At 39.0% G+C, this 25,735-nt stretch overlaps 1 protein-coding gene across 1 annotated transcript in view; it reads right to left on the bottom strand.

The window, feature by feature from the left end:
* Window positions 1-25,735, bottom strand: part of Fbn2 (fibrillin 2) — a 215,755-nt gene that overhangs the window by 173,270 nt on the left and 16,750 nt on the right. Inside the window, exon 5 of the mRNA XM_055622919.1 lies at window positions 25,584-25,679. Within this exon, the coding sequence (XP_055478894.1) occupies window positions 25,584-25,679 (96 nt within the window). The remainder of the gene's footprint in view (window positions 1-25,583; window positions 25,680-25,735) is intronic.

The raw sequence follows: 25,735 nt of genomic DNA on the forward strand, positions 1-25,735 counted from the left end.
TTTCTCAGACAACCAAGAATAGCACTTACTCAAGATCCAGCTGTACTACTCCTAGGCAAATATCCAAAAGATGTTCAAGTACACAACAAGGACATTTGCTCAACCATGTTCATAGCTGTTTTATTAGTAGTTGCCAGAATCTGGAAACAACCCAGATGTTCTTCAACAGAGGAATGGATAAAGACATTGTGGTAAACTTACATAATGGAATACTACTCAGCAACTGAAAACAAGGAAATCATGAACTTTGCAGGCAAATGGTGGGATCTAGAAAAGATCTTCCTGAGTGAGGTATCCCAGAAGCAGAAAGACACACAGAGTATATACTCACTCATAAATGGATATTAGACATATAACATAGGATAAACATACTAAAATCTGTACAACTAAAGAAGCTAAGGAAAAAGGAGGACCCTGGGTAAGATGATCAATCCTCACTAAGACAAACGGGATGGACATTGGAAAAAGGAGAAAACAGGAAACAGGACAGGAGCCTACCACAGAGGGCCTTTGAAAGACTCTGCCCAGCAGTGTATCAAAGCAGATGCTGAGACTCATAACCATATTTTGGGTAGAGTGCAAGGAATCTTATGAAAGAAGGGGGAGATAGTAAGACCTGGAGAGGACAGGAGCTCCACAAGAAGAGCAACAGAATCAAAAAATCTGGGCATGGGAGTCTTTTCTGAGACTGATACTCCAACCAAGGACAATGCATGGATATAACCTAGAACTGTCAGATGTAGCCCATGGCAGCTCAGTCTCCAAGTGGTTTCCATTGTAAGGGAAACAGGGATTGTGTCTGACATAAACTCAGTGGCTGGCTCTTTGATCACCTGCTCCTGAGAGAGGAGCAGCCTTGCCAGGCCACAGAGGAGGACAATGCAGCCAGTCCTCATGAGATCAGGATAAGTTAGGGTCAGATGGAAGGAGAGGAGGACCTCCCCTATCAGTGAACTTGGAGAGGGGCATGGGAGAAGATAAGGGAGAGAGGGAGGGTGGGATTGAGAGGGAATGAGGGAGGGGGGCTCCAGCTGTGATACAAAGTGAATAAACTGTAATTAATATAAAAAATAAAAATTTAATAAAAAAGAAAATCTTTATTACAGGAAAATGAATAAAACCAAAAATAGAAAGATTAAGGAAACATAAATAGAAGTAAAAAACTGTCATCTCATAAATAAAATCGGCAAATCTTTGTCTAGATTGAACCAAAGAAAATGGGGGCACTGGAATTATTAACATCAGCAATGAGAAGATAATTATTGCTGGTTCTACTGAAGTAAAATTGTTCACAAAATGATACTGTGAACATGGAAAACCATATTAAATGTGTTATAGACAAGCACTAATTTGTAAAATGAGATAAAATATCAAACATAGCTCTACAATAGTTCCAAACCAGACTAAAGTTTTAACCAACCAGTTCCAAACCAGACTGAAGGCTCAGTTTGGAGAACATCAAAAGCAGAGAAAGATATCAAAATAAGAGTGCAGAGAGAGAGACAGAAAGAGAGAGAGAGAGAGAGAGAGAGAGAGAGAGAGAGAGAGAGAGAGAGAAAGAGAGGGGGTACACCTTATGGAAACAGATTCAAAGTCCTCAACCAAACACTGGCTGGCAAGGGCTAACAACCCATACAGAGAATTATACTCACCACTAAGAAGATAAATGCAAGGATTTAAGCTGGTTCAATGTATAGAAATTGATGTCAATGTAAAAGCAAGTCAAAATCAATCTGATCAACTCAAGAAGCAAAGAAAAACATTTGATAAAACCCAGTATCTTTTATGATGAAAACATACAAAAATCCAGGACTAGAAGGGAAATTTCTTCAATCTAGTAAAGGATACCTACAAAAAGAAATTGAAGAAGAAAGGAATAATAGAAGATACGTTTCATAATGCTGAAATAATGGATGCTTCCTTATTAAGGCCAGGAATATGAAAAGGAAAGCAACTTTACCACTTTTTTTTAGAATATTTCCTTTTTTATTTTTTATTTTTATTATTAGTTACATTTTATTAACTCTATATCCCAGCTGTATCCCGCTCCCTCATTCCCTCCCAGTCTCACCCTCCCTCCCTCATCTCCTTCCTGCCCCTTTCCAAGTCCACTGATAGGGGAGGACCTCTTCCCCCTTCATCTGACCCTGTTTTATCAGGTATCTTCAGGACTGGATGCAAAGTCCTCCTCTGTGGCCTAGCAGGACTGTTCCTCCCTTGCGGGGTGGGGAGGTCAAAGATCCTGCCATTGAGTTCCTTTCAGAAATAGTCCCTGCTCCCCTTACTAGGAGAACCCACTTGGTTACTGAACTACCATGGGCTACATCAGAGCAGAGGTTCTAGGTTATATCCATACATGGTCCTTGTTTGGATTAACAGTCTCAGAAAAGACCCCTGGGCCCAGATATATTTGGTCCTTGTGGTGCTCCTATCCTCTCCACATCATACAAACTCCCCCTTCTTTCATATGATTCCCCAAACTCTGCCGAAGGTTTGGTTATGAGTCTTAGTATCTGCTTTGATACACTGCTAGGTAGAGTCTTTCAGAGGCCCTCTGCGATAGGCTCTCGTCCTGTTACTTGTTTTCTCCTATGTCCAATGCCCATCCCATTTGTCTTTCTAAGTGAGGATTGATCATCTTACCCCGGGTCTTTTTTCTTGTTTATCTTCTTTAGGTGTATAGATTTCATTATGTTTATCATATCTTATAGGATTATATGAGCATATACCATGTGTGTCTTTCTCCTTCTGGGATAACTCACTCAGAATGATCTTTTCTAGATCCCACCATTTGTCTGCAAAGTTCATGATTTCCTTGTTTTTGATTGCTGAGTAGTACTACATTGTATAAAAATACCACAATTTCTGTATCTATTCCTCCGTTGATGGACATCTGGGTTGTTTCCAGGTTCTGGCTATTACAAATAAAGCTGCTACAAACATGGCTGAGCAAATGTCCTTGTTGTGTACTTGAGCATCTTTTGGATATATGCCTAGGAGTGGTATAGCTGGGTCTTAAGGAAGCACTATTCCTAATTGTCTGAGAAAGCTCCAGATTGATTTCCAAAGTGGTTTTATCAGTTTACATTCTGACCAGCAATGGAGGAGGGTTCCCCTTTTCCCACAACCTCTCCAGTATGTGTTGTCATTTGAGTTTTTTGTTTTAGCCATTTTGATGGGTGTAATGTGAAATCTCAGGGTTGTTTTGATTTGCATCTCTCTGATGGCTAAGGATGTTGAGCATCTCTTTAAGTGTTTCTCTGCCATTCTATATTCCTCTACAGAGAATTCTCTGTTTAGCTCCGTACCCCATTTTTTAATTGGATTACTTGATCTATTGCTTTTTAACTTTTTTAGTTCTTTATATAATCTGGATATAAGCCCTCTGTCAGATATAGGGTTGATGAAGATCCTTTCCAAGTCTGTAGACTTTTCATCAAGATGCCCCAAATACCATCACTTTCTCAGTCCTTTCAGAAATTTCTAATGAGCTAGTCCCCAGTCTCATCTACTTCTGATGAGACGGGTTTCCCATCAGATATTTATCTGGCAGAGAATGCCTGTACCATATCCCTCAAGCTTGTCTTTTCAACAAATAGTCTTTTATATTGTACCTCCTTCACATTCTTCTTCTTCTTATTATTATTATGATGATGATGATACAGTTTCTCTGTAGCCTTGGCTGTCCTGAACTTGCTTTGTAGACCAGGCTGACATCGAACTCAGAGATCCACCTGCCTCTGCCTGGGATTACAGGAGTGTGCCATAGTGCTTGTCATTCACAAACATTCTTGATATAACTAAAAGAAATGCAACAAGGTCCTATGGCCTTATTCCAAATGTACTCACTTAACTTTTCAAAATAATCAATAACAGGATGTGTATGATTTTAGAAAGATAATCATTAAAAAAATGACAGTATTCTAAACAATACTATCTTACTAGAGCATTCAAATTGCTCATATAATTATTGAATAAAATTTGGTTCAACTACAGCAAAATATGTCAGAAGTTTGCTTCAGACAAGTGAGATTATTCTTTTAAAAATCTAGAGAAAGCTTTCCATTGGGTATAAAGTATCTTTAAAGTTTATTTGAATTACTTCCAGCTTATGACACAGTACCCAAGCTTGTGTCTGAAGCCATTATAAATACTTTGGGCTCTGTTTTGCCTTCAGCAGGTGTTGTGCTTCTTGCTGAAGTCATTTGGATTTAAAAACAAGAGATATGGAGAAAAACTTAAAAAAAAAGACTACTTTCAAGTCCCATTTTGCTGTATCAGAAGGAGGCACACAACTATTACAATCATATAACTTGAGGACTCATAACATGGTTCAAAATAACTAAAAGTGAATTTCATCCCAAATGGCTTCAGTTGGGGCTCTCAGCAATAAGAGAAGCTAAGTACTGGGGGAGGGGAGGAAGCATCCTGAGGTGTTTTGAAAGAACCACATATAAGCTTGTATTTCACAACCTTCACTCTATATTGCATCTATAATGGGATTACCTTGGGGGAGTCCCCCTGCTTATTTGACTGAATGCAGGTGAGGCTCAAGTCAGCATTCTTTTTTTTTTAAATTAAATTTTTACTATTTTTATATTGATTACAGTTTATTTCCTTTGTATCCCAGCTGTAGCCCTCTCTCATTCCCTTCCAATCCCACCCTCCCTCTCTCATCTCCTTCCTGCCCCTCTCTAAGTCTACTGATAGGGGAGGTCCTCTTCCTCTTCCATCTGATCCTAGCTTATCAGGTCTCTTCAGGGCTGGCTACAGTGTCCTCCTCTGTGGCCTAGCAAGGCTGTTTCTCCCTTGTGAGGGGAGGGGGAGGAAGGTCAAAGAACCAGCCATTGAGTTCATGTTGGAGACAGTCTCTGTTCCCCTAACTAGGGAACCCACTTGGATACTGAGCTGCAATAGGCTACATCTGGGCAGGGGTTCTAGGTTATATCTATTCATGGTCCTTGATTGGAGAAACAGTCTCAGAAAAGACCCCTGGGCCCAGATATGTTCGGTCCTTGTGGAGTTCCTGTCCTCTCCAGGCCATACTAACTCCCTCTTCTTTCATATGATTCCCTAAACTCTGCCCAAGGTTTGGTTATGCGTTGCAGCATCTGTTTTGATACATTGCTAAGTAGAGTCTTTCAGGGGCACTCTGTGGTAGGCTCCTGTCCTGTTACTTATTTTCTCCTTCTTCCAAAGTCCATTCCATTTGTCTTTCTAAGTGAAGATTGATCATCTTACCCTGGGTCCTCTTTCTTGTTTATCTTCCTTAGAAGTACAGATTTTAGTATGTTTATCCTATCTTATAGGTCTAGTATCCACTTATAAGTGAGTATATACCATGTGTGTCTTTCTGCTTCTGGGATACCTCACTCAGGATGATCTTTTCTAGATCCCACCATTTGTCTGCAAAGTTCATGATTTCCTTGTTTTTTAATTGCCAAGTAGTATTTCATTGTGTAAATTTCTGTATCATTCCTTGGTTGAGGGACATCTGGGTTGTTTCCAGGTTCTGGCTATTACGAATAGAGCAGCTATGAACATGGTTGAGCAAATGTCCTTGTTATGTATTTTAGCATCTTATGGATATATGCCTAGGAGTGGTATAGCTGGATCTTGGGAAAGCACTATTCCTAATTGTCTGAGAAAGCACCTGATGGATTTTCAGAGTGGTTGTACAAGTTTACATTCCCACCAGCACTGGAAAAGGGGCTGGAAATAATCAAACTCAGGGATGAAATCAATAAATTAGAATAAAATAAAACTATTCAAAGAATCAATGAAACCAAGAGCTGGTTCTTTGAGAAAATCAACAAGATAGACAAACCCTTAGCCAAACTAACTAAAAGGTAAAGAGAAACTGTCCAAATCAGTAAAATCAGAAATGAAAAGGGAGACATAACTAAAGACACTGAGGAAATCCAAACAATCATTAGGTCATACTGCAAAAGCCTATATGCCACAAAATTTGAAAATCTAAAAAAAAAAAAAAAAAAAAAAGGACAATTTTCTTGATATATTCCATCTTCCACCATTAAGTCAAGATCAGGTAGAAAGACTGAATAGCCCTATATTCCCCAAGGAAATTGAAGCAGTCATTCACAGTCTCCCCTCCAAAAAAAGCCCTGGGCCAGACGGTTTCAGCACGAAATTCTACCAGACCTTCAAAGAAGTGCTAACTCCAATCCTCCTCAAACTATTCCACAAAATAGAAACATATTCTATGAAGCCACAGTCACCTTGATACCTAAACCACACAAAGACCCAACAAAAAAAGAGAACTTCAGACCTATCTCTCTTATGAACGTTGATGCAAAAATACTAAAGTCAGCATTCTTAAGGCTCCCTTGTCTTTGTTATCCTGGTATCAATGCAACTGAGCACCGAATCAGAACCTCCACGGAACTGGCATGGAAATGCGTGTTTTGACCAAAATATCCAGGTTATTCCTACGACCCAGAAAGGGTGATCACAATGTTTTCATTTTCCGAACAACAATTTTACTGTTAAATTTTGATTAAAGCTTCTACTGTAATGTTCAGAACTTAATTCTTTTCCTTTTAAGATGAAAATGGTCTTGTTCAAAACTGGAATGTGCCTTGTGTGCTATTTCTAAATCAGATGAAAACATTCAGGAACGTGCAACTTTGTCCATATGGAAGGAGTTTGCATGCATTAAACTGTGACATTAAGTACGGTCATGGGAAACATCTGTAACCCACAGAAGAAGAGGCACCCATGGAATTGTGGTTCCTGGTTCTATTGGATGTACCTAATGCATTGCTATAATTATACTTGTAGATACCGGATATAGAATCACAGTCATATCCTATGAGAGGGACCTATACTTGGCTTCCTGTATGACTTAAGATAGATTTCCAAGTCAAAAATTTCCTATGTGATGTCAATGTCTTAGAAAACTCAGCAAATTGAAACCATATCACAGACTCTTCCCTTTCCCACAGTAAATATGAACAACAGCTCAACAGAGGTCAAAAGCAACAATCAAGACAAGATTATCACCAAAACCTAAAGAAGGAAACAGTCACAGAACAGCCTTGCAATGACAGCCCAGGAATCTTCCCTGCAGATGATGCAGGGAGCAAGAGTAAGATCCTTCAAATTCTAAGGAAGTTCACCAATTCTCTATGGAGAGCTGTATTTGACTTTAGTTTATAAACTAGAGAAAAATGTGTAGGGGTGGAGGCCCTGCTACCAATATAGCATCACACTGGAGGAGAAAGGAAAGCCCCGAAGGCCCCAGCCAGTGTGATCTCTACCAGATGGGAGGAAGGTACGAAAAACGTACTGATCATCGCCACATAGGGCCAATTATCTCCAGCATTAAACAAAAGAGAATAAATGAGGAATGTGAGTTTAATAAGAGGGGAGGGGATGGGCAGGAGACTGGGTGAAGCCCTTTACAACTATATGGGAAGAAGGAATAGACTCTGGAAAGTAAGGAATGGAGGAACTCAGAAACCCAGCAAGCAGAGTCTCCTCAAAGTGAGGATGAATCTATGCACAATGCTTGAATCAGGGTGGGGCTGGCACGATTTGAAGAACGTCTTTGAAAATTCAAGATAGAGTGATCTGTTGACAGGGGATATGACAGGAAGTACAGGGCTTAAATCCTTCTCTAAAGCTAGTAAAGTTCACCTTAGGTCTTCCTCTATCCCAGTGGGCTCGGATCACCTAGAATCTGAAATGCCTGGGCATCCAACAAGAGCTACAGAATGGAAATAATGGGTAGGGAATGCCTAAAGGGAGAAAGAGAAAAATTATCACCTAATCACTGCAAATAAAAACTCTGGACAGAGCTGCCTGGTTTTGCAGGGAGAGGAATAAAGGAAAGAGCAGGAAGTATGTAGCATATTATAACTTTATTTATTCTAAGGCACAGAGTTGGCTAAGAAAACAAGACTATTTCATCACTGGGGAAGAAAAAAGTAACTAGGACCCCCAAACAAAAATCAACAGGAGTCCTTTGCACTTGGTCACCAATACAGAGACTCCTGATCACCTTCCCAGGCTCAACTGTGGGCACCAAAATAGCAGAGACTGAGATTTCCAGTCTCAAGAAAACCCCACAGGGAAGGAAGCAATTGGGATCGACCTCAAGGCACCCAGACAATCCCTGGAAAAGGTCCCAGGGACCAGCAGGATTACAGCCACCAGCCCAGAGCTGGGTAACCAGACACCAGCCCAGAGACCTGCTATTTGCTGACTCTCCTGCACAGACAAAACTGTGGGCCCCAGGGCACCCGAGACTGGGTTTCTCTGTCAGGAGAAAACCTCACAGTGTGGGGAAACAGCAGGTTTGAGCTTAGAGGGCTCAGCTGACCCTCCCCCCTCCACACATACATAGAAAAATTCTCAGAAAAAATTCCCTGGTCCCTGCAGGCACCCAGTCACCAGCTTGAAGCCACCACTCACCCATGCCTGAGCATTCTATGTGCCAACCCAGACAGAACTGTGGACCCCAAAACACAACAGACTGGGTCTCCTTGTCAGGAGGAAACCTCACAGTGTGTGTGTGGGAAACATCTGGTCTCATCTCTGGACACCCAACTCCGGAAAAGTTTCTGGGTCCCCACAGGTTCCAGGCTCTAGACTCCTGCTGTATGCATGAAAGCTGTGCTCACCAGCCACTGATTACCACTTGAGTACTGGGGCAGAGAGCTCCAAACTCAGACCTACAAAAGCCTGGGATCCCTGAGATCAGCCCCCAGACACTGCTCCAAGGGGCAACCAGTTATCCCTACTAAACTGACCAAACCCCGGGACACCCAAGTTCTTCAAGAGGGCTGTGCCTAGAAAACACAGAAAAACAACAGCAGCAGCTCACTAAATTCAGAGCAAGAAACCCAGCAGCAGAGCAGCTGTCTCCAGGACTTCTCTAGCTGACTAACAAAGACCACAGTTACCTCTTAGGTCAATATGCCTGAGGTGAGATGTGGCAATTCATGAGAAAGACCGGCCATTCAATGATCATACACAACAAGTGGAGGAGGCCTATTTCAGGAAAAATCATTTTCCTGACAAGGGGATTCTCCCCAAGGGGAGATCCCAAGGGGATTCCAGGAACCACCAGAAACTAACACCCAACACCTAAGATAGCCCAATGTGTAGAGGCCAGCAGAAAAGCTCAACCAACAAAAGACAGAGCAATATGGCATCTCCAGAACACAGTTATCCAGGGGCAAGCATCCCTGGACACCTCAGCATAAATGATATTCAAGAAGATGACCTAACATCTATGTTTATGAAGAGGATAATAGAGGAAACAAATAAAATGTGTAAAGAATTAGAGAAAGATAAAGTCAACCAAATTATGGCCATCCATAAAGAAATGGATGAAGATCAAGACAAACAGATTATGGCCATCTATAAAGAAATAAGGGAAGATGCAGCCAAACAGTTTATGGCCTTCAGAGAGGAAATAATTAAATCTCTGAAAGGAATAAAAGAAACAGAGGAATGTTCAAACAAACAGCTTAAGGAATTGAAGGAAAATACAGTCAGACAGGTGAAGGAAATCAACAAAACTACTCAAGATAAAATAAAATTGGAAAAATTAAAGAAACGGAGGAAATCATGGAGAGGAACAACTTAGGGAAGAAAATAGGAACTACAGAGTTAAGCATAACCAATAGACTATAAGAGATGAAAGAAAGAATCTCAGGTGTGGAAGATACAATGGAAGAAATCGATGTATACATCAAAGAAGATATTAAATCTAAAAAATTGCTGACACAGACCATCCAAGAAATCTAAGACAACATGAAAAAACAAAACCCAACAATAATAGAAATAGAGGAAAAAGAAGATTCCTTCCTCCAAGACCTAGAAAATATTTTCAACAAAATCATAGAAGAAAATTTCCCCAACTTAAAGGAGAAGCCTATAAAAATACAATAAGCCTACAGAACACCCAATAAATTAGACCAGAAAAAAAAATATCCTCCCGCCACTTAATAATTCAAATAGTAAGTATACAGAACAAAGAAAAAATACTGAAAGGGGAAAAGGCCATATAACATATAATGGCAAAGCCATCAGAATCACACCTGACTTCTCAACATAGATAAGAAAGCCAGAAGGGTCTGGACTGATATCATGCAGGCCCTAAGAGAACACAGATGTCAGCCAGGCTACCATACCTAGCAAAACTCTCAGTCATCATGGATGGAGAAAACAAGATATTCAATGACAAAAACAAATTTCAACAATACCTACCCAAAAATCCAGCATTACAGAAGATACTAGAAGAAAAAACACAACCCAGGAAAGCTAACTACATTCAGGAAAACTCAGGAAATAAATAACCTCACATCAGCAAAAAGTACCCAAGTATGCAAACACACTACCGCAATCAACATCAATATCAAAGGATCTAACAGCCAGTGATCATTAATCTCCCTCACATCAATGGACTCAAATCTCCAATAAAAAGACACATTCTAACAGAATAGATACATAAACAAAACCCAACAATCTGTTGCATACATGAAACATACCTAAGTCACAAAGATAGACATTACCTCAAAGTAAAGGGCTGTAAGATGGTTTTCCAAGGAAATGGAACCAAGAAGCAAGCAGGAGTAGCCATTCTAATATCTGATAAAATACATTCTCAACCAAAATTAATCAAAAGAGATGGGGAAGATCATTTCATACTCATCAAAGGAAAATTCCACCAAGAAGACATCACAATTCTGAAGATCTATGCCCCAAATGCAAGAGCACCCAAATTTGTAAAAGAAACATTAATAAAATGGAAACCACACATAGATTCCCACACATTAATAGTGGGAGACTTCAACACCCCATTCTCAACAAAGGACAGGTCAACAAAACAGAAATTAAACAAAGAAACAATGACTCTGACAGAGGTCATGAATCAAATGGACCTAACAGACATCTACAGAACGTTTGACCCAAACACAAAAGAATTTAACTTCCTCTCAGCACCTCAGGGAAGCTTCTCCGAAATAGACCATATTGTTGGTTACAAAGCAAACCTCAGCAGATACAAGAAGAATGAAATAATCCTTTGTATCCTATCTGACCACCATGGACTAAAGCTTGACCTCAACAACAACAGAAATAGCAAAAAGCCTACACACACATGGAAACTGAACAACGCACTACTCAATGACAGCTGGGTCAGGGAAGAAATAAAGAAAGAAATCAAAGACTTTCTAGAATTCAATGAAAATGAAGGCACAACATACTCAAACATGTGGAACACCATGAAAGCAGTGCTAAGAGGAAAATTCATAGCACTAAGTGGCTTCAAGAAGAAATTTGAAACATTTCATACAAGCAACTTATAGGCTCACCTGAAAGCCCTGGGGAAAAAAAAAAGAAGCAGATGCACCCAAGAGGAGTAGACAGCTGGAAATAAACAAACTCAGTCCTGAAACCAACAAAGTAGAAACAAATAAAGCAATTCAAAGAATCAATGAAACCAAAAGCTGGTTCTTTGAGAAAATCAACAAGATAGACAAATCCTTAGCCAAATTAACAAGAAGGCAAAGAGACACCATCCAAATCAACAAAATCAGAAATAAAAAGGGTGACATAACAACAAACACTGAGGAAATTCAAACAATTAGGTCTTACTTCAAAAGCCTATATGCCACAAAATTTGAAAATCTAAATGAAATGGACAATTTTCTTGATCAGTTCTACTTGCTAAAGCTGAATCAAGAGCAGGTAAATCAATTAAATAGTCCTAAATCCCCTAAGAAAATAGAAGCTGTCATCAAAAAAAGCCCAGGTCCAGATAGTTTCCACGCAGAATTCTACCAGACCTTCAAAGAAGAGCTAACAACAATACTCTTCAAACTATTCCACAAAATAGCAAGAGAAGGAATATTGCCAAATTCATTTCTATGAATCCACAGTTACCTTGATATCTAAACCTCACAAAGACCGGACGAAAAAGAGAATTCCATGCCCATCTCTCTTATGAACATTGATGCGAAAATGTTCAATAAAATACTCGCAAAACAAATCCAAGAACACATCAAAGATATCATCCACTATGACCTAGTAGGCTTCATCCCAGGCATGCAGGGGTGGTTCAATACACAAAAACCCATCATTGTAATCCATTGAAAGAAAAAGAAAGAACTGAAAGAAAAAGGCCACATCATAATCTCCTTAGATGCTGAAAAAGTATTTGATAAAATTCAACATTCATTTATATTTAAAGTCCTGGAGAGATCAAGGATACAAGGCACTTGCCTAAACCTAGTAAAGGCAATATACAGCAAGCCTATAGCCAATAGCAAACTAAATGGAAAGAAATGAAAAGCAGTCTCACTGAAATCAGGGACAAGGCAAGGCTGCCTACTCTCTCCAAACCTCTTTAGCATAGTACTTGAAGTCCTTGCTAGAGTGATAATACAATTAGAGGAAATCAAGTGGATTCAGTTTGGAAAGGAAGAAGTCAAAGTATTACTATTTACAGATGATATGATAGTATACATGAGTGACAGCAAAAATTATGCCAGGGAACTCCTACAGCTGATAAACACCTTCATCCAAGTGGCTGGATACAAAATCAACTCAAAAAAAATTAGTAACCCTCCTGTATACAATATACAAAAGGGCTGAGAAAGAAATTAGGGAAACAACACCCTTCACAATAGCCCCAAATAACATAAAGTACCTTGGTATGACTCTAACCAAGCAAGTCAAAGACTTGTATGAAAAAAAACTTTCAGTCCCCCCCCCCAAAAAAAAAAGAAATAGAAGAAGATATCAGAAGATGGAAAGATCTCCCATGCTCATGGCTTAGCAGGATTAACAGTAAAAATGGCCATCTTACCAAAAGCAATCTACAGATTTAATGTAATTCCCATCAAATTATCAACACAATTCTTTAGAGACCTTTTAAGAAAAAATTCTCAATTTCATATGGAATAACAATAAACCCAGAATCGTTAAAACAATTTTCTACAATAAAAGATCTTCTGGAGGTATCTCCATCCCTGATCTTAAGCTGTACTATAGAGCAACAGTTATAAAAACTGCATGGTACTGGCATAGAATCAGAATGGTGGATCAATGGAATCGAACAGAAGACCCAGAAATAAACCCATACACTTATGGACACCTGATTTTTGACAAAGATGCCAAAACCATACAATGGAAAAAAGATAGCATCTTCAACAAATGGTGCTGGACTAACTGGATGTCTACCTGTAAAAAAAAATGAAAATGGATCCATACTTATCACCCTGCACAAAACTGAAATCCAAGTGGATCAAAGACCTCAGTATAAAAATGGACACACTAAACCTGTTAGAAGAAAAAGTGGGAAAGAGCCTTGAGCTCATTGGCACAGGAGACAACTTCCTAAAGAGAACACCAACAGCAGAGGCTCTAAGAACAACAATCAATAAATATGACCTCATGAAACTGAAAAGCTTCTGTAAAGTAAAGGACACTGTCGTCAGAACAAAACAGCAGCCTACAAATTGGAAAAGGATCTTTACCAACCCTATATCTGACAAAGGACTAATATCTAGAATATGTAAAGAACTTAAGAAGTTAAACAGCTACAAGTCAAGTAACCCAATTAAAAAATGGGGTACAGAGGTAAACAGATAATTCTCAATAGAGGAACATTGAATGGCAGAAAAACACTTAAAGAAATGCCCAACATCCTTAGTCATCAGGGAAATACAAATCCAAAACGACCCTAAGATTTCACCTTAAACCCATCTGAATGGCTAACAGCAACACATGCTGGAGAGGATGTGGAGAAAAAGGAACCCTATTCCATTGCTGATGGAAATCTAAATTTGTACAACCACTTTGGTAATCAATCTAGGGCTTTCTAAGACAATTAGGAATAGTGCTACCTCAAGACCCAGCTATATCACTCCTTGGCATATATCCAAAAGATGCTCAAGTACACAACAAGGACATTTGTTCAATCATGTCTGTAGCAGCTTTATTTGTAATAGGCAGAAGCTTGCAACAACCCAGATGTCCCTCGGTTGAGGAATGGATACAGAAAATGTGGTACATTTACACAATGGAATACTACTCAGCAATTAAAAATGAGGAAATCATGAAATTTGCAGGCAAATGGTGGGATCTAGAAAAGATCATCCTGAATGAGATATCCTAGAAGCAGAAACACACACATGGTATATAAGCACTTATTTGTGGATATTAGACATATAATATAGGATAATCATACTAAAATCTGTACACCTATAGTAGCTAAGCAAGAAGGAGGACCTTGGGTAAGATGCTCAATCTTCACTCAGAAAGGCAAATGAGATGGACATCGGAAGAAGGAAAAAACAGGGAACAGGACAAGAGTCTATCACAGAGGGCCTCTGAAATACTCTACCCTACAAGGTATCAAAACATATGCTGAGATTAATATGAAAGAAGGGGGAGATAGAAAGACCTGGAAGGAACAGGACCACCACAAGGAGAGCAACAGAACCAAAGAAATCTGGGCACAGGAGTCTTTTCTGAGACTGATACTCCAAACAAAGGACCATGCATGGAGAAAAATTTAAAACTATTAATGAACACCATCATCCAATTTCTAAAAAGGTGAGGCTATTGAGAAAATCTTCCTAACAGCCTGAGAGGGAAAGTGACACATTTTTATACAGAGGAGTGAGGTGAGCACGCTGCTGCCAGCGAGGTTCTGATTGGAGAGTGTTCAGGTGAGAAGATGGTAGAATGGCATACTCGTGGCTTAACCATTTGAGTAAATAACGTTTGCTTTTAATTCTTGAATCTTTGAAAGAAGAATTTGGCAGCCGCAGGGTTCTTTTAACACCAAAAACCAGGCAGTCCCTTGTCTGGACTGCTGCCAGGAGTCATGTTAATGTCTGAGGGCTGTGCATAACTGGCCCCACAGATCACCTGGGCATTGTGGAAGAGTTGGCCCTGGGCACATGAATGTAGGAGAGCTATCCCTGACTCTTGTCTGCTGGACCATGGTGAGGACAACGGAGAGAAGCCCTCCTCCGCCCCTAGTCCATTCACATCTATAGCAGGCAGGAGAGCTGGAGCCTGGATCATGAGTGGGAGGACTGGTCATGTCTTTCAAGGCTGCAACACTCAGGAGAGCCGGCTCTGTCCCTCCCCAGGCAGCAAGGTAGAGTTAGCCTGGGTTGGAGAGGTTGCTAGTGAGCCAGCCCCCAGGGCATGAGAGCTGATGGGATGATTGGCTCAGAAACCTCTCAGGCCCAGATCCAAGGCTTTGAAGTGACCACCCTAACATCTACCCCATTGATGAACTGCTGGAGTACATGAATGGGTTGTTCCCACAATCCAAAACTACAGGATCTCCATGAGACAAGGTAGCAACAGGATATTTGAGAGGAATCCCAGTAAGGTTCCCATATTGATAGAACAGCAGAAGCCAGAGGTCCCCTACCAGGCCAATGAGTCATTACAATGAATATTTGAAAGAAAAGAAGTGTGGACAAAAAGCTATACTTTGTGACACACTGTAACATATTTCAGCTTCCACAATGAGAAGAAGGAAGAGGTTGCAAGTGTGGAGGGTAGATATGGGGTGGGGGGAGGGGAGATGAGTGGGATTGGAGAGCATAATGGGAAATTCACAAAGAACCAACAAAATGTTTAAAAAAAAATAGATGCCATGTGTTCCCAGTTCTTTTCTATTTGGAACTTTTGTAATCACATAAATAATTCTGAATTTAGATAATGGATATTTGATTCCTTCAATATTTACCTTTCAGAGTAAGCAGCCAGGACCAGAATAAAATTTATTCTATGTTTAATTACTCCTCTTTATTTCTTAATACTTTTTACCTTAAATACTTTCTTGAGTGTTAAAAATCAATACCTCAGAAACATGATTTTACGTCTTAGACTGAGGAAAGAGCATATTCCCAGATGCGTGCTTGAGATAACATTTGATGCGCTTGAGTTGTTTCTTCTCCAGCTTTGTGGAGACTACTCATCTCAAGGCCTCATCATTCACAGAGAGGGTGGATAGTGTGCTCCTGTGTGTAGCACCCAGCACTTTATTTATGTGCGACTCTACCATAGTGTTTTGCCCTGAGAATTCCACCCATCATGGTCTCCTGGAATTTCAGCTGCCTTACCTCATCTTAAGGAGTCTATGAGGCGGGGGTGGTCTTTCTAACTGTTATGCAGCATGGAAAACTCTAGCAGCTAACTGGGAGAGTCAGTTTATTCTGTTCACTTTTCTTTCCCTCACTGATAGCTGTGTCTTGTTGCAGAGTGTGTTAATTGTTTTTTTTTTTAATTCCTTATGATGAAATATTGAGGGAAATCAACTTACAAAAGGAAAGTTTATTTTGACTCTAGGTTTTAGGTAGTGGTCATTTGATTTCATTGTTTCTGGGTTTGAACTAAAGCAAAATCTCAGGGCAGAGAGATGAGCAAGGCTGCTCACCTCCTGACAGCTAGGAAACAGACAGAGAGTCCCTCTTCCAAAGCCCATGAAGCTCCTAAATCCAACAATGGATTCACCTGATGAAAGTTGAAAACCTCATAATCCTATTGTCTTTCACTCATACAAGGCCTACCTACACTGCTACACTGGGGACCAAGAAGTCAAGAGGTCATGAGGGACATTTACAACCCAAACTATAAAACTTGGTGTCTAATATCTTTTCAAAATCTTTGTCTCAAACGTTTTACTTTTTCCTGTCTTTTCAGCCAGGAGAATCAGTATGTACTCCATTTCTTTAGTCTAAATGCAAATAAAAGTCTCAAAGCTTATTTTAAGGTGATGAATTTTGAACATTTGGGGCCATGCACAAAAACAAATTTTGGTACATGAGTTCAGAGGTATCTGAAATTTATTTTCAAAAAATAAATTCATTTATGCCAGATGGCAAATTAATTAAATGCCCTTTTATTCACTTCAGTTGCACGTGTTATTATCCTTACACATACTGACTGGTAGGAGACCGCATGTGGGAATCATCTGAAGGTGTGATTAAGCACATGGGTTCTGAGCTTATAACTCCCATGTTCAAATCCTCCCCCGACACCCCCTTTTTTGTACTTATTAGCTTGGTGGGTTTGAGTAAATTACTTTGTTTCACTGTGGGCCTCTATTTTATGTAAGAAAAACTTAAAAGCGCTATCTTTGGGCCTGGGGAAATGACACAGTGGGTAGAATGATTGCTACCTGAGAATAAAGACCTGGGTTCAGATTCACACTGCCCAGATAAGAGCCAGATGTCATGGTACATGTATGTCATCCCACTGCTGGAGCTGTAGCAAATGGATCCAGCCAGTCTAGCCAATAGGTGAGCTCTGTGTCCAGTGGGAGACCCCATCTCAAAGTCTAAGGTGGAAGAGTGATTAAGGAAGACACCCAGTGTTGGCCTGAGGCTTCCACACGCCGCAGTCAAAGATGAGCACACCCCAGTCCTCCCTACAGTTAAGTCTCTTAATTGAATTAAAATAAAAGGTGGTTTTTTGTGTGTGTGTGTGTGTGTGTGTGTGTGTGTGTGTGTGTGTTATTACAGCAATTAGATACTTTAAAGCATCTATCACAGCAGATGTTCATTAGGTATTATTTATCAACATTACACATTTTTCTACTTAATATTTATGCTAACAGTCTTATTTAGGCACACATACCATTATTTTAGTGAATATATTATTTAAACTCAATATTCAATTGCTACAGTCTAACTGATATATGTGAATTTTCTGAAGTCTTCTTGGTGCTCTCTCTCTCTCTCTGTCTCTGTCTCTCTCTCTCTTCCTAGCCTACATTCTATCTTGTCACCCCAGGTTGACCTTTGTCAACTACTTTCAAGTCCCGAAGTCACTCAAAGCACCTCCCCAGTGCAAACTCAATAAAGAACAGCTCTTTGACTCTGGCTTCCCAAACACTGTGCATTAAGATTCAAGGTTTTTTTCTTCCAGCCTTGACCTTTCTTTCACTGACTGTGTCATGGACACATTAACCCTCCAAGAACACTCAAGGATCTTTACGATGCATTTCTTGTTTAGTTCCTTCTGTTTGCAATCCTACAGGCTCATGACGCAGCTATGCTATGGCTTCAGTTGCACTGCATCATGGGAATCCCAAGGAGAATAAAAGCAAATGGAGAGGGAAATCCTCACAGTTAAGTGAGTGCACACACACAACAGGGATAAACACAGTTACTCTACAGAAGGAGGTAAGTGGCAGATAAAATGAAAGAGGTGTGTGTGGAGTTGCCGTAGATAAGCAAGAAGTGGAGAAGGGGTGGCTTTGCAGGTTAGTGAGCTCCTGAATAGTCCAAAAACTCCCTTTGTAAAAATCTAAGAACCATATTCTGTGTACAAAGAACAGATAGAACCTGAAGGGGTCAAATAAAAAAAAACGGCTAACAGTAATTCTGATGTTTGATGTATGTCAAGACAAGACATACAGGGTCTGATCGTTAACTGCGTAACAAGCAAGGGAGTGAAAATGCTACATAGTTTCCATCCAACCTTGTATGACACAACAAAGATGAAACTGGTGTCGCTAAAAATTCATGTACCCTGAACCAGGGAAGGGAGTGAGAGCCAAGAATCCTAAAGCCTTCTCCTTCCCACCCACACCTGTGAAGACCATCTTTTCTAAGCGCGCACATCCCTGACTTGGCTTCGTGATCTTTATAGCTAGCACCTCTTCTGTGCCAAACAGGAGCTAGGAAATTTCTTCATTAACTCTCCTTTCATGAAGATGAGCATCTCCAAAAAGTTCCCATTTATTCCAGGTCTTTTCTGTTATCAAAAGCAGCATTAAACTTTACCTCTATAGCTTGATTCACATTGGTTTGCGCATTCTAGATTCAAGTTTGAGAAAGTAACCATTGCATCAATCTTTTTGATGATCTGGGGAGTCATTAAAACTATCAATAAATTTTAAAGACATCTGTGCGATGGCAGGCATTACATTATTGTCATTCATTTCTCATAGACACTTCCTCCCTGTGTACAAGCAGGTGTCTGAGAAGTCAAAATGCCACAAAAGGGAAACACTAACCTCTGAATTTATACTGTAACTAATATTCCCTAGATGTAACAAATAATGGGTACACTGATTATGTTTTACTGTTTTTAATTCTTCCAGTAACTCTATGAAGAAATCACAAGGCTACATACATTCCTAGAAACAGCTATTATTTGTTTTGGATCTTTGTGTAAAAATTGTATATAATACTCACCCATCTGTACACAGATTTAATTTAATTCCTTTCAATAAATTCCTACATAGCAATTTTTTATCACAATTAAGTTTTATGAATTTACATTTGGTATGGCAGCTTTGCGTAGTTTCCAGACCTGTTAACTTAATGCCACCTGATCTGATTTTGGAATGGGAAAATCTCTTATTCTGCAGATGTAAACAGAGAGGCTTAAGTTGAGAACACAGAAGTGGGGGTTAGGGCCTTTACCAGATAAACCTGTTCAGGAACTGATTCTCTCCTAACCCCACATCCTCCCCCGACGCACGCAAGCATCACATGCCTTGCCTACTGTTGCTGCTTATTTCATTTCTTCTCTTCCTTTGTTTCTGCCCCCTCGGAGTCAGCTCTCCCCCTACCTCCTGCCTTGTCTTCTGAATAGCATTCAAGATAAAGATGTCATCTGAGCCAATGCCAAAACAGAAAGTTCTCAGAGATCTTCTGGCATATCTCTGATGCCCATTTAAGGTTAAGTTTAGCTTAGAGGGTGCAAGGTTATAAAATGCTCTTCTTAATGGCCTTGCTAGAGCAGAAATGTGTGTGTGTGTGGGGGGGTGTACACACATGCATTCACTGACAAGACATGGGTGCCCACCGGCTTAGAAGCATGTGTGGGTTTAACATTTATGCTAGGTAATAGCTATCTCTTCATTGCAGTTTCCATTCTAGTAAGTCTTCAATGTGAAAGAAAAGGGGAATGCACTTCTGGGGGAGAAAACTAGCTTAGTACACTAAAGTAATTATAACTGATTATGAAGCTTAAATAGTATTAGCGTAAGTCTGAGCCATAATATCATTTGTACTATTAATATAGGCAATAGTCTGATGGCATTTTGCTAGGTGGAAAATTACATGTCCTGTCTTCATTCTACATTTGCATTACTGGCAAGGACACTGATCTATTTCCCCACAGTTGAGAAGCATCTCTGAGCTCATTACTTCTTTCCATTCCTATTATGGTATCTACCACAGACACTGTATCTTTGTGTTTAAAGAGGATTTCCAGCCCTTAAATACAATTAGATTCTCATGAATGAGGAATACACTATTTCTTCATAACTAGATTTCCAAGTATTCAATGTTTGATAAGTCCTTAACAAATATTTGAGCGAGTAAATAGTAAATAACTTAAATAAAAGTAGGTTAGTAGTATTTATATATTCTACTTAACAGTCAAAAAGATGAAAAAATACCAAAAGCATGAGAAAAAACTTAGACACTTATAAGATTTTAGAATAAGAGAGGATTTTCCAAACAAACTGACTAAAAATTAAACCACAAAGAGCTTTTCCATGGAAGTGAGCAGAAGGTGGCAGAGTCTCTTTGTTTTCAAACACCAGCACCTCCTTGTTATGCTTAGAGGACATGTTCTAAGAATATAGCCCAGGATACAGGTTTATCTGCAAATATATATAATATTATATACATAATATTAATATATAATATATTATATATTATAATTATATTATAATATAATATAATTATATTATATTATAAAATATAATATAATTATATATTATAATTTATAATATATAAATATATATTAATATATTAATATAGATATAAATATATAATATATAAAAATATAATATGATTATAATAATATAATATAATTATAATATATATATTGCACAGAGCTGTATCCAAAACAAAACAAAGGATAAATAAACCCGGAAATGGTCTTAAATGTCAAAGGACAGAAGGCAGTCTGTTTACACATCTATGATGGAGGGGCTAAGGCTGGGGTCTTTAGTTGGATTGCAATGTATGTGCTCTGATTTTCACTATCACAGGGCTACGGGTCTTACCCAGGCAGAGTTTCCCTGTCAGTGAGATTGAGGGAAGGCTTTACAAAGAGCAGAGGCTTGGTGTAGACAGTGCAGATTCATCCCCGTAACTGCAGTATGCAGTGCATCCGTCACAGCCCATGGTGTACTTAACAATGCCAAAGGAGAAGGGCAGCATAAGAGTGATTCAAATTACAAAGGGGCAGATTCTAGTAAAAATGGCAAAATCACGCTCTTTGAAAATATTTTATGTGCAATAGGAGTGAGAGACTCAAATTATTTAGTAACTAAATTGTAATTAACCCTGAGCCTAGGAATTATTAATAACCACAATTTCCCCTTTTATCTTGTATTGTTTTCTAAATTGTCTTATATTATACACAGATATCTATTAGTTAAAAAAGTATGATAAAGTATAATTTAAATAAAATGTACAGCATAGACATTTCTTGAAAGCATCAAATCTACTGCCTGAGGATGTCTGTGGGATACTGCTTTGTTTCTTCCGCCATACATTTCTGTATTTCTGCACGTATTATTCATTCTCTGTGTTTCTAAAATACTATCAAAACCCACCGTGCATTCATTATAATAAATTCCAAGTCTGGGAACTCAGTACAGATTAACAAGTGTATGACTTATCTACAACGTGTGTTTCGTCTGTGTAATGCCCAGAATTCAGAGAAACTCTAAAGTGTCTCTCCTCCTGCTTTTGAGGACATAAACAAGGTCTAAGTGGTTTAGTCACTATCACAGCTACCTAGACATACCAACAATTCAAACCTTTCTAATGAGACTTGAGGTCACAACCGCGTCTACTGTGGTGGTGACTAGGATGGATCTGTTGGAGAAGGTGATGATGTCACATTCACGCTGAATCAGAAAATATGGAAATGTGTGTGCACTTGTATACTTTAAATGTCCAGGTTAGGTAGGGGAGAAACTGTACTTTTCAACCAATCGGGACAGTGACAACGGAGGTGCTGCAGGGAGGCATGACTGAGAGCCTGGTGGCTACAAGGCACCAAGAAACACCAGAGGACTCTGCCTCAGCATCCCTTTTGGACCATGAGTTTGTATATCAGTCTCTACAGCTGTATGACTTTATGAGAGCTGTCCAAACCTGGAACCGATTCTCTATTATTTTCCTTAAGGCCACGGAAGTTTTGCTATTACAACCAGTACCGCCAGCAACACCATCTCACAATCCCACATCCTTGCAAATATACACTTTGGAAGATTTTTTTTTTTCTTGAAAACACTGATATATTAAAAAAGTAATCATCTAGTCCCTCATTTTAAAAAGCACTTTCTTCTGGTAGTTCTGGGAAGATTTAAAATTATAAAGACACTGTCACTGGGTATTAGTGTAGTTGAAGTTTTATAGAAATAAATGCTTTTCTAAGAAAAATGTATTTTACACGACAAAAATAATCTGTAGTCACAGGCTGTGTGTAACTAAGAGGGTGTGACATATATTTTTACCAGACGTTCTTCAGGGAAGCTTCAAGGAAAATTCAATCATTAAATAAGTGTTTGCTGAAGTCAAAGAAATTTTAAAAAGGGATTCTGGGCAGACCACATTGGATTCAAATAATCATTTTAATGTGTCTAAACATCCTTTAGGTGGACTCACTTATTTCCTTTCTGTCTCCTTGAAATTTCTGTTGATAATAAGGTACTTTCATAAGAAAATTGAGGCCTGCTTTGTAATGCTGATTTCTGTTTCTGTTTTTTTTTTTTTTTTTTTTTTCCTCCAAGGTGCATAGGACGTACAATATTTTTTTCATCTATTTGGTGAAAGAAGCAAAAATAATTGAAAACTTTTATGTGCTTTGGACACAGCTGAGCTCTTTGCATTTTACAGTCAGCATGTGGCCACAAGGCCTCCCCCTCTTTTTCTGCTATCTATAAAAGGTCATTGTGTGTATCATAAAGACAAGAGACTACAGAGTTTCAGCTTACAGCTCCAAGACTCAAGGTAACTAGCTTAATCATGCCAGTCATTAGCTATCCCGAGTCTCTGCCTGAGTCCAGAGAGCAATCTGCCAGAATCCGGATAGCTGGAATAGCAAAGTCCTGGTCAATGGAACCCTGAGCCCAGGAGGTCAGTTTAAAGGAAATTCTGTGTATTCCACATTAAGAAGGGAAACTGTCCTCGACTTTGTAAAGCTCTTTTGTATAAATACGTAATAAAGAACACTATTCTAAAATCAGTAATTGAGTAAGAACATGAATTATAACTATAAACAGGCAAATTAGCCTATTTACCAAACATAAAGGGGTCAGTCCTCTTGTATATAGTAGTGATAACAGTTTTAAAGAGAGAATATGAACTCTAATTTTATTAAAAAAAAAAAACTATTATGCAGTTAAGTAAAACTTAACTGAAAAATGTGTCCTTGAAATGTTAAAGTTCATGGCTGCAATTTAGGCGTGGAAATTGCTAACTGCTTCTTTGAAAGAAATGAAGCTTTTGTGTGCATCCATTGCTGAACAGCAATAACTAAAAACATTCTTAAACAAGCTTTAAAAAGTATCCTTAAGGTAAACTCATTAACTGATTAATTTTATAATTTCTCCTGAAAAAAAATGCTACTGTAGACGTGAAATGTATATAACTCTGCTGGAGTCTACGCTGAATAAGTAACCAGTGGAGAACAGTGCTGTAATGCTTGGAAGCCTGGGCTGAAAGGACACAATCAACTCTGTGCCAGTAAGAAACTGACTTTGAAAGCTGCTTTGAGATGAAAGAGAGGCGGCGTCTATGTGAACAATAGCAAACAATGAGCATTCTTTCTACCAGTCATGACTGTGTTGGCAATTTCACATTTACTATCTTTCATTTTATGGTCTTTAAAAATCACATCGTTTAGCAAATCGGCATTATCCCATTCCAACAATTCATGCTAACATTTCACAATTCATTTTCCTTACCCCAATAGGAACATCTGGTAAAAGCTTTAGAATTCGTCTTAGAATAATGATAAACTCTGTCATCTGTGGAATGTACTTTAGTCCCAGCAAATCTCAATTATATTAGGAAGAGCATAAATATCTTAGTGTTCATACACACAGACATATATTAAAAGTTGGCACATATCTAACTTCTCATACTTCACCATAGTATTCAAATTTCCCAATTTATTCTCAAGACTTACCCTGAATACCAAGATGAAATTTTTGTGAGGATAATGAATACCAGTTTTAAAGTACAAGGCATCTTCACAATTTAGAGGTTCTTTGCATAGTTAACTGCTTTATTTCATTGACATTAATGCCATACACTTTAGTTTTCCAGTAGAGTGCAATGTTACTTTAGCTGCCACCACAGCTCGGGGAAAATAAACTTGAAGATGTATATAACAACATGATAATTACTTTCAATCTAAACTTAGGTTAACTCTCTTAGGCCCAGAGTTAAGTAGCTATTTATCACATTTTATAAGGTTTAACTTCTTTGGAAAGTCATGGTGGCAACACTACTTTCATTCTACATGACTAAGTTGCCAGAGCATCAATGCTGGCTGTTCTCAGCAGCTGAGGAGAAACAGCTTTAGCTGCTACTGAAACCATCATAAGCTCATTTGATATTGGCTTTAATGACTCTTTAAGGAGACCCAGTGGTCAGTGCAGGATTCTTTTCTAGTTGTCTTGCCTAGAGAAAGTTCTGTTGGATTCACATATCCAACCATTTTTTTTTTTGGCATGGGGAGGCTTACCCCCTACCATGCTGCAGGAATGGGTACTGAGTCCAGAGCCAACATAGTAACCCTATCCTTTATCATGGACTATTGTGCAGAATCCAAGCTTAATCCCACCAGCATGACATTTCTCTGAAGATTATAGCTGACCAAGAAACAGCTAAAGGAGAAGCTTCTCTCTACAGATGGAACAAGGATGGATGTTGCCTCAGGAATGATATCAGTCCTTGTACTATCACAAACCAAACGAACAACCACGAAACACTCCAACACCCTCCAGAGTAAGACCAAACAAGAGCTCAGAGGAGTGCAGGGCCAAGAGAAGTGGAGCAAGAGGTCAAAAGCCTTGATCACATTTGATATGGACTTGTGCTATGGAATGTAGTGTGTTTCCTTATTATTATAAGGGGCACGTATTTCAGATTTTGTGGGTTCAGCCAGGGACATATTGCTATTATTATCATTATTATTATTATTATTATTATTATTATTATTATTATTATTATTATTTTAAAGCAGAGAGTGTACTCCCAATAGTGTCTAGAAAATATATGCGTCTAAGAGTCTGCCACGAGTCATCCTGCAGCTACGGCTTCCGAACCAGCCTCTCAGACTCAGGTCATTATAATGAAAATCACTGATATGCTTGCTGCCCCACCCTTACCGTCAAGCTACTGGCACATGAAAAAAAAAAAAAAATATATATATATATGTGTGTGTGTGTGTGTGTGTGTGTGTGTGTGTGTGTGTGTGTGTATTTCATTAGACTAATTCCCATTGGATATCAAAAACATGCATACTTCATTACAACATTATAGAATAAACTTTGAAAATGTAAAGTCCCCCGATCTCTTCTTCCTTCTTACCTCTTTCACACTGTGGCCCTGTGAATCCATAAACACAAGCACAGCGGTTGGGGCCGATGCAACGCCCACCATTCTGGCATCCATTTTCACATACCGCTGTACATACAAAAAACAAAATCAAGAAACATCTCATTAAACAGCACGTTTAACCT

Source organism: Psammomys obesus, unplaced genomic scaffold, assembly GCF_907164565.1.
Source record: "Psammomys obesus unplaced genomic scaffold, mPsaObe1.curated_primary_1811, whole genome shotgun sequence".
In the NCBI taxonomy this organism is placed as follows: Eukaryota; Metazoa; Chordata; class Mammalia; order Rodentia; family Muridae; genus Psammomys; species Psammomys obesus.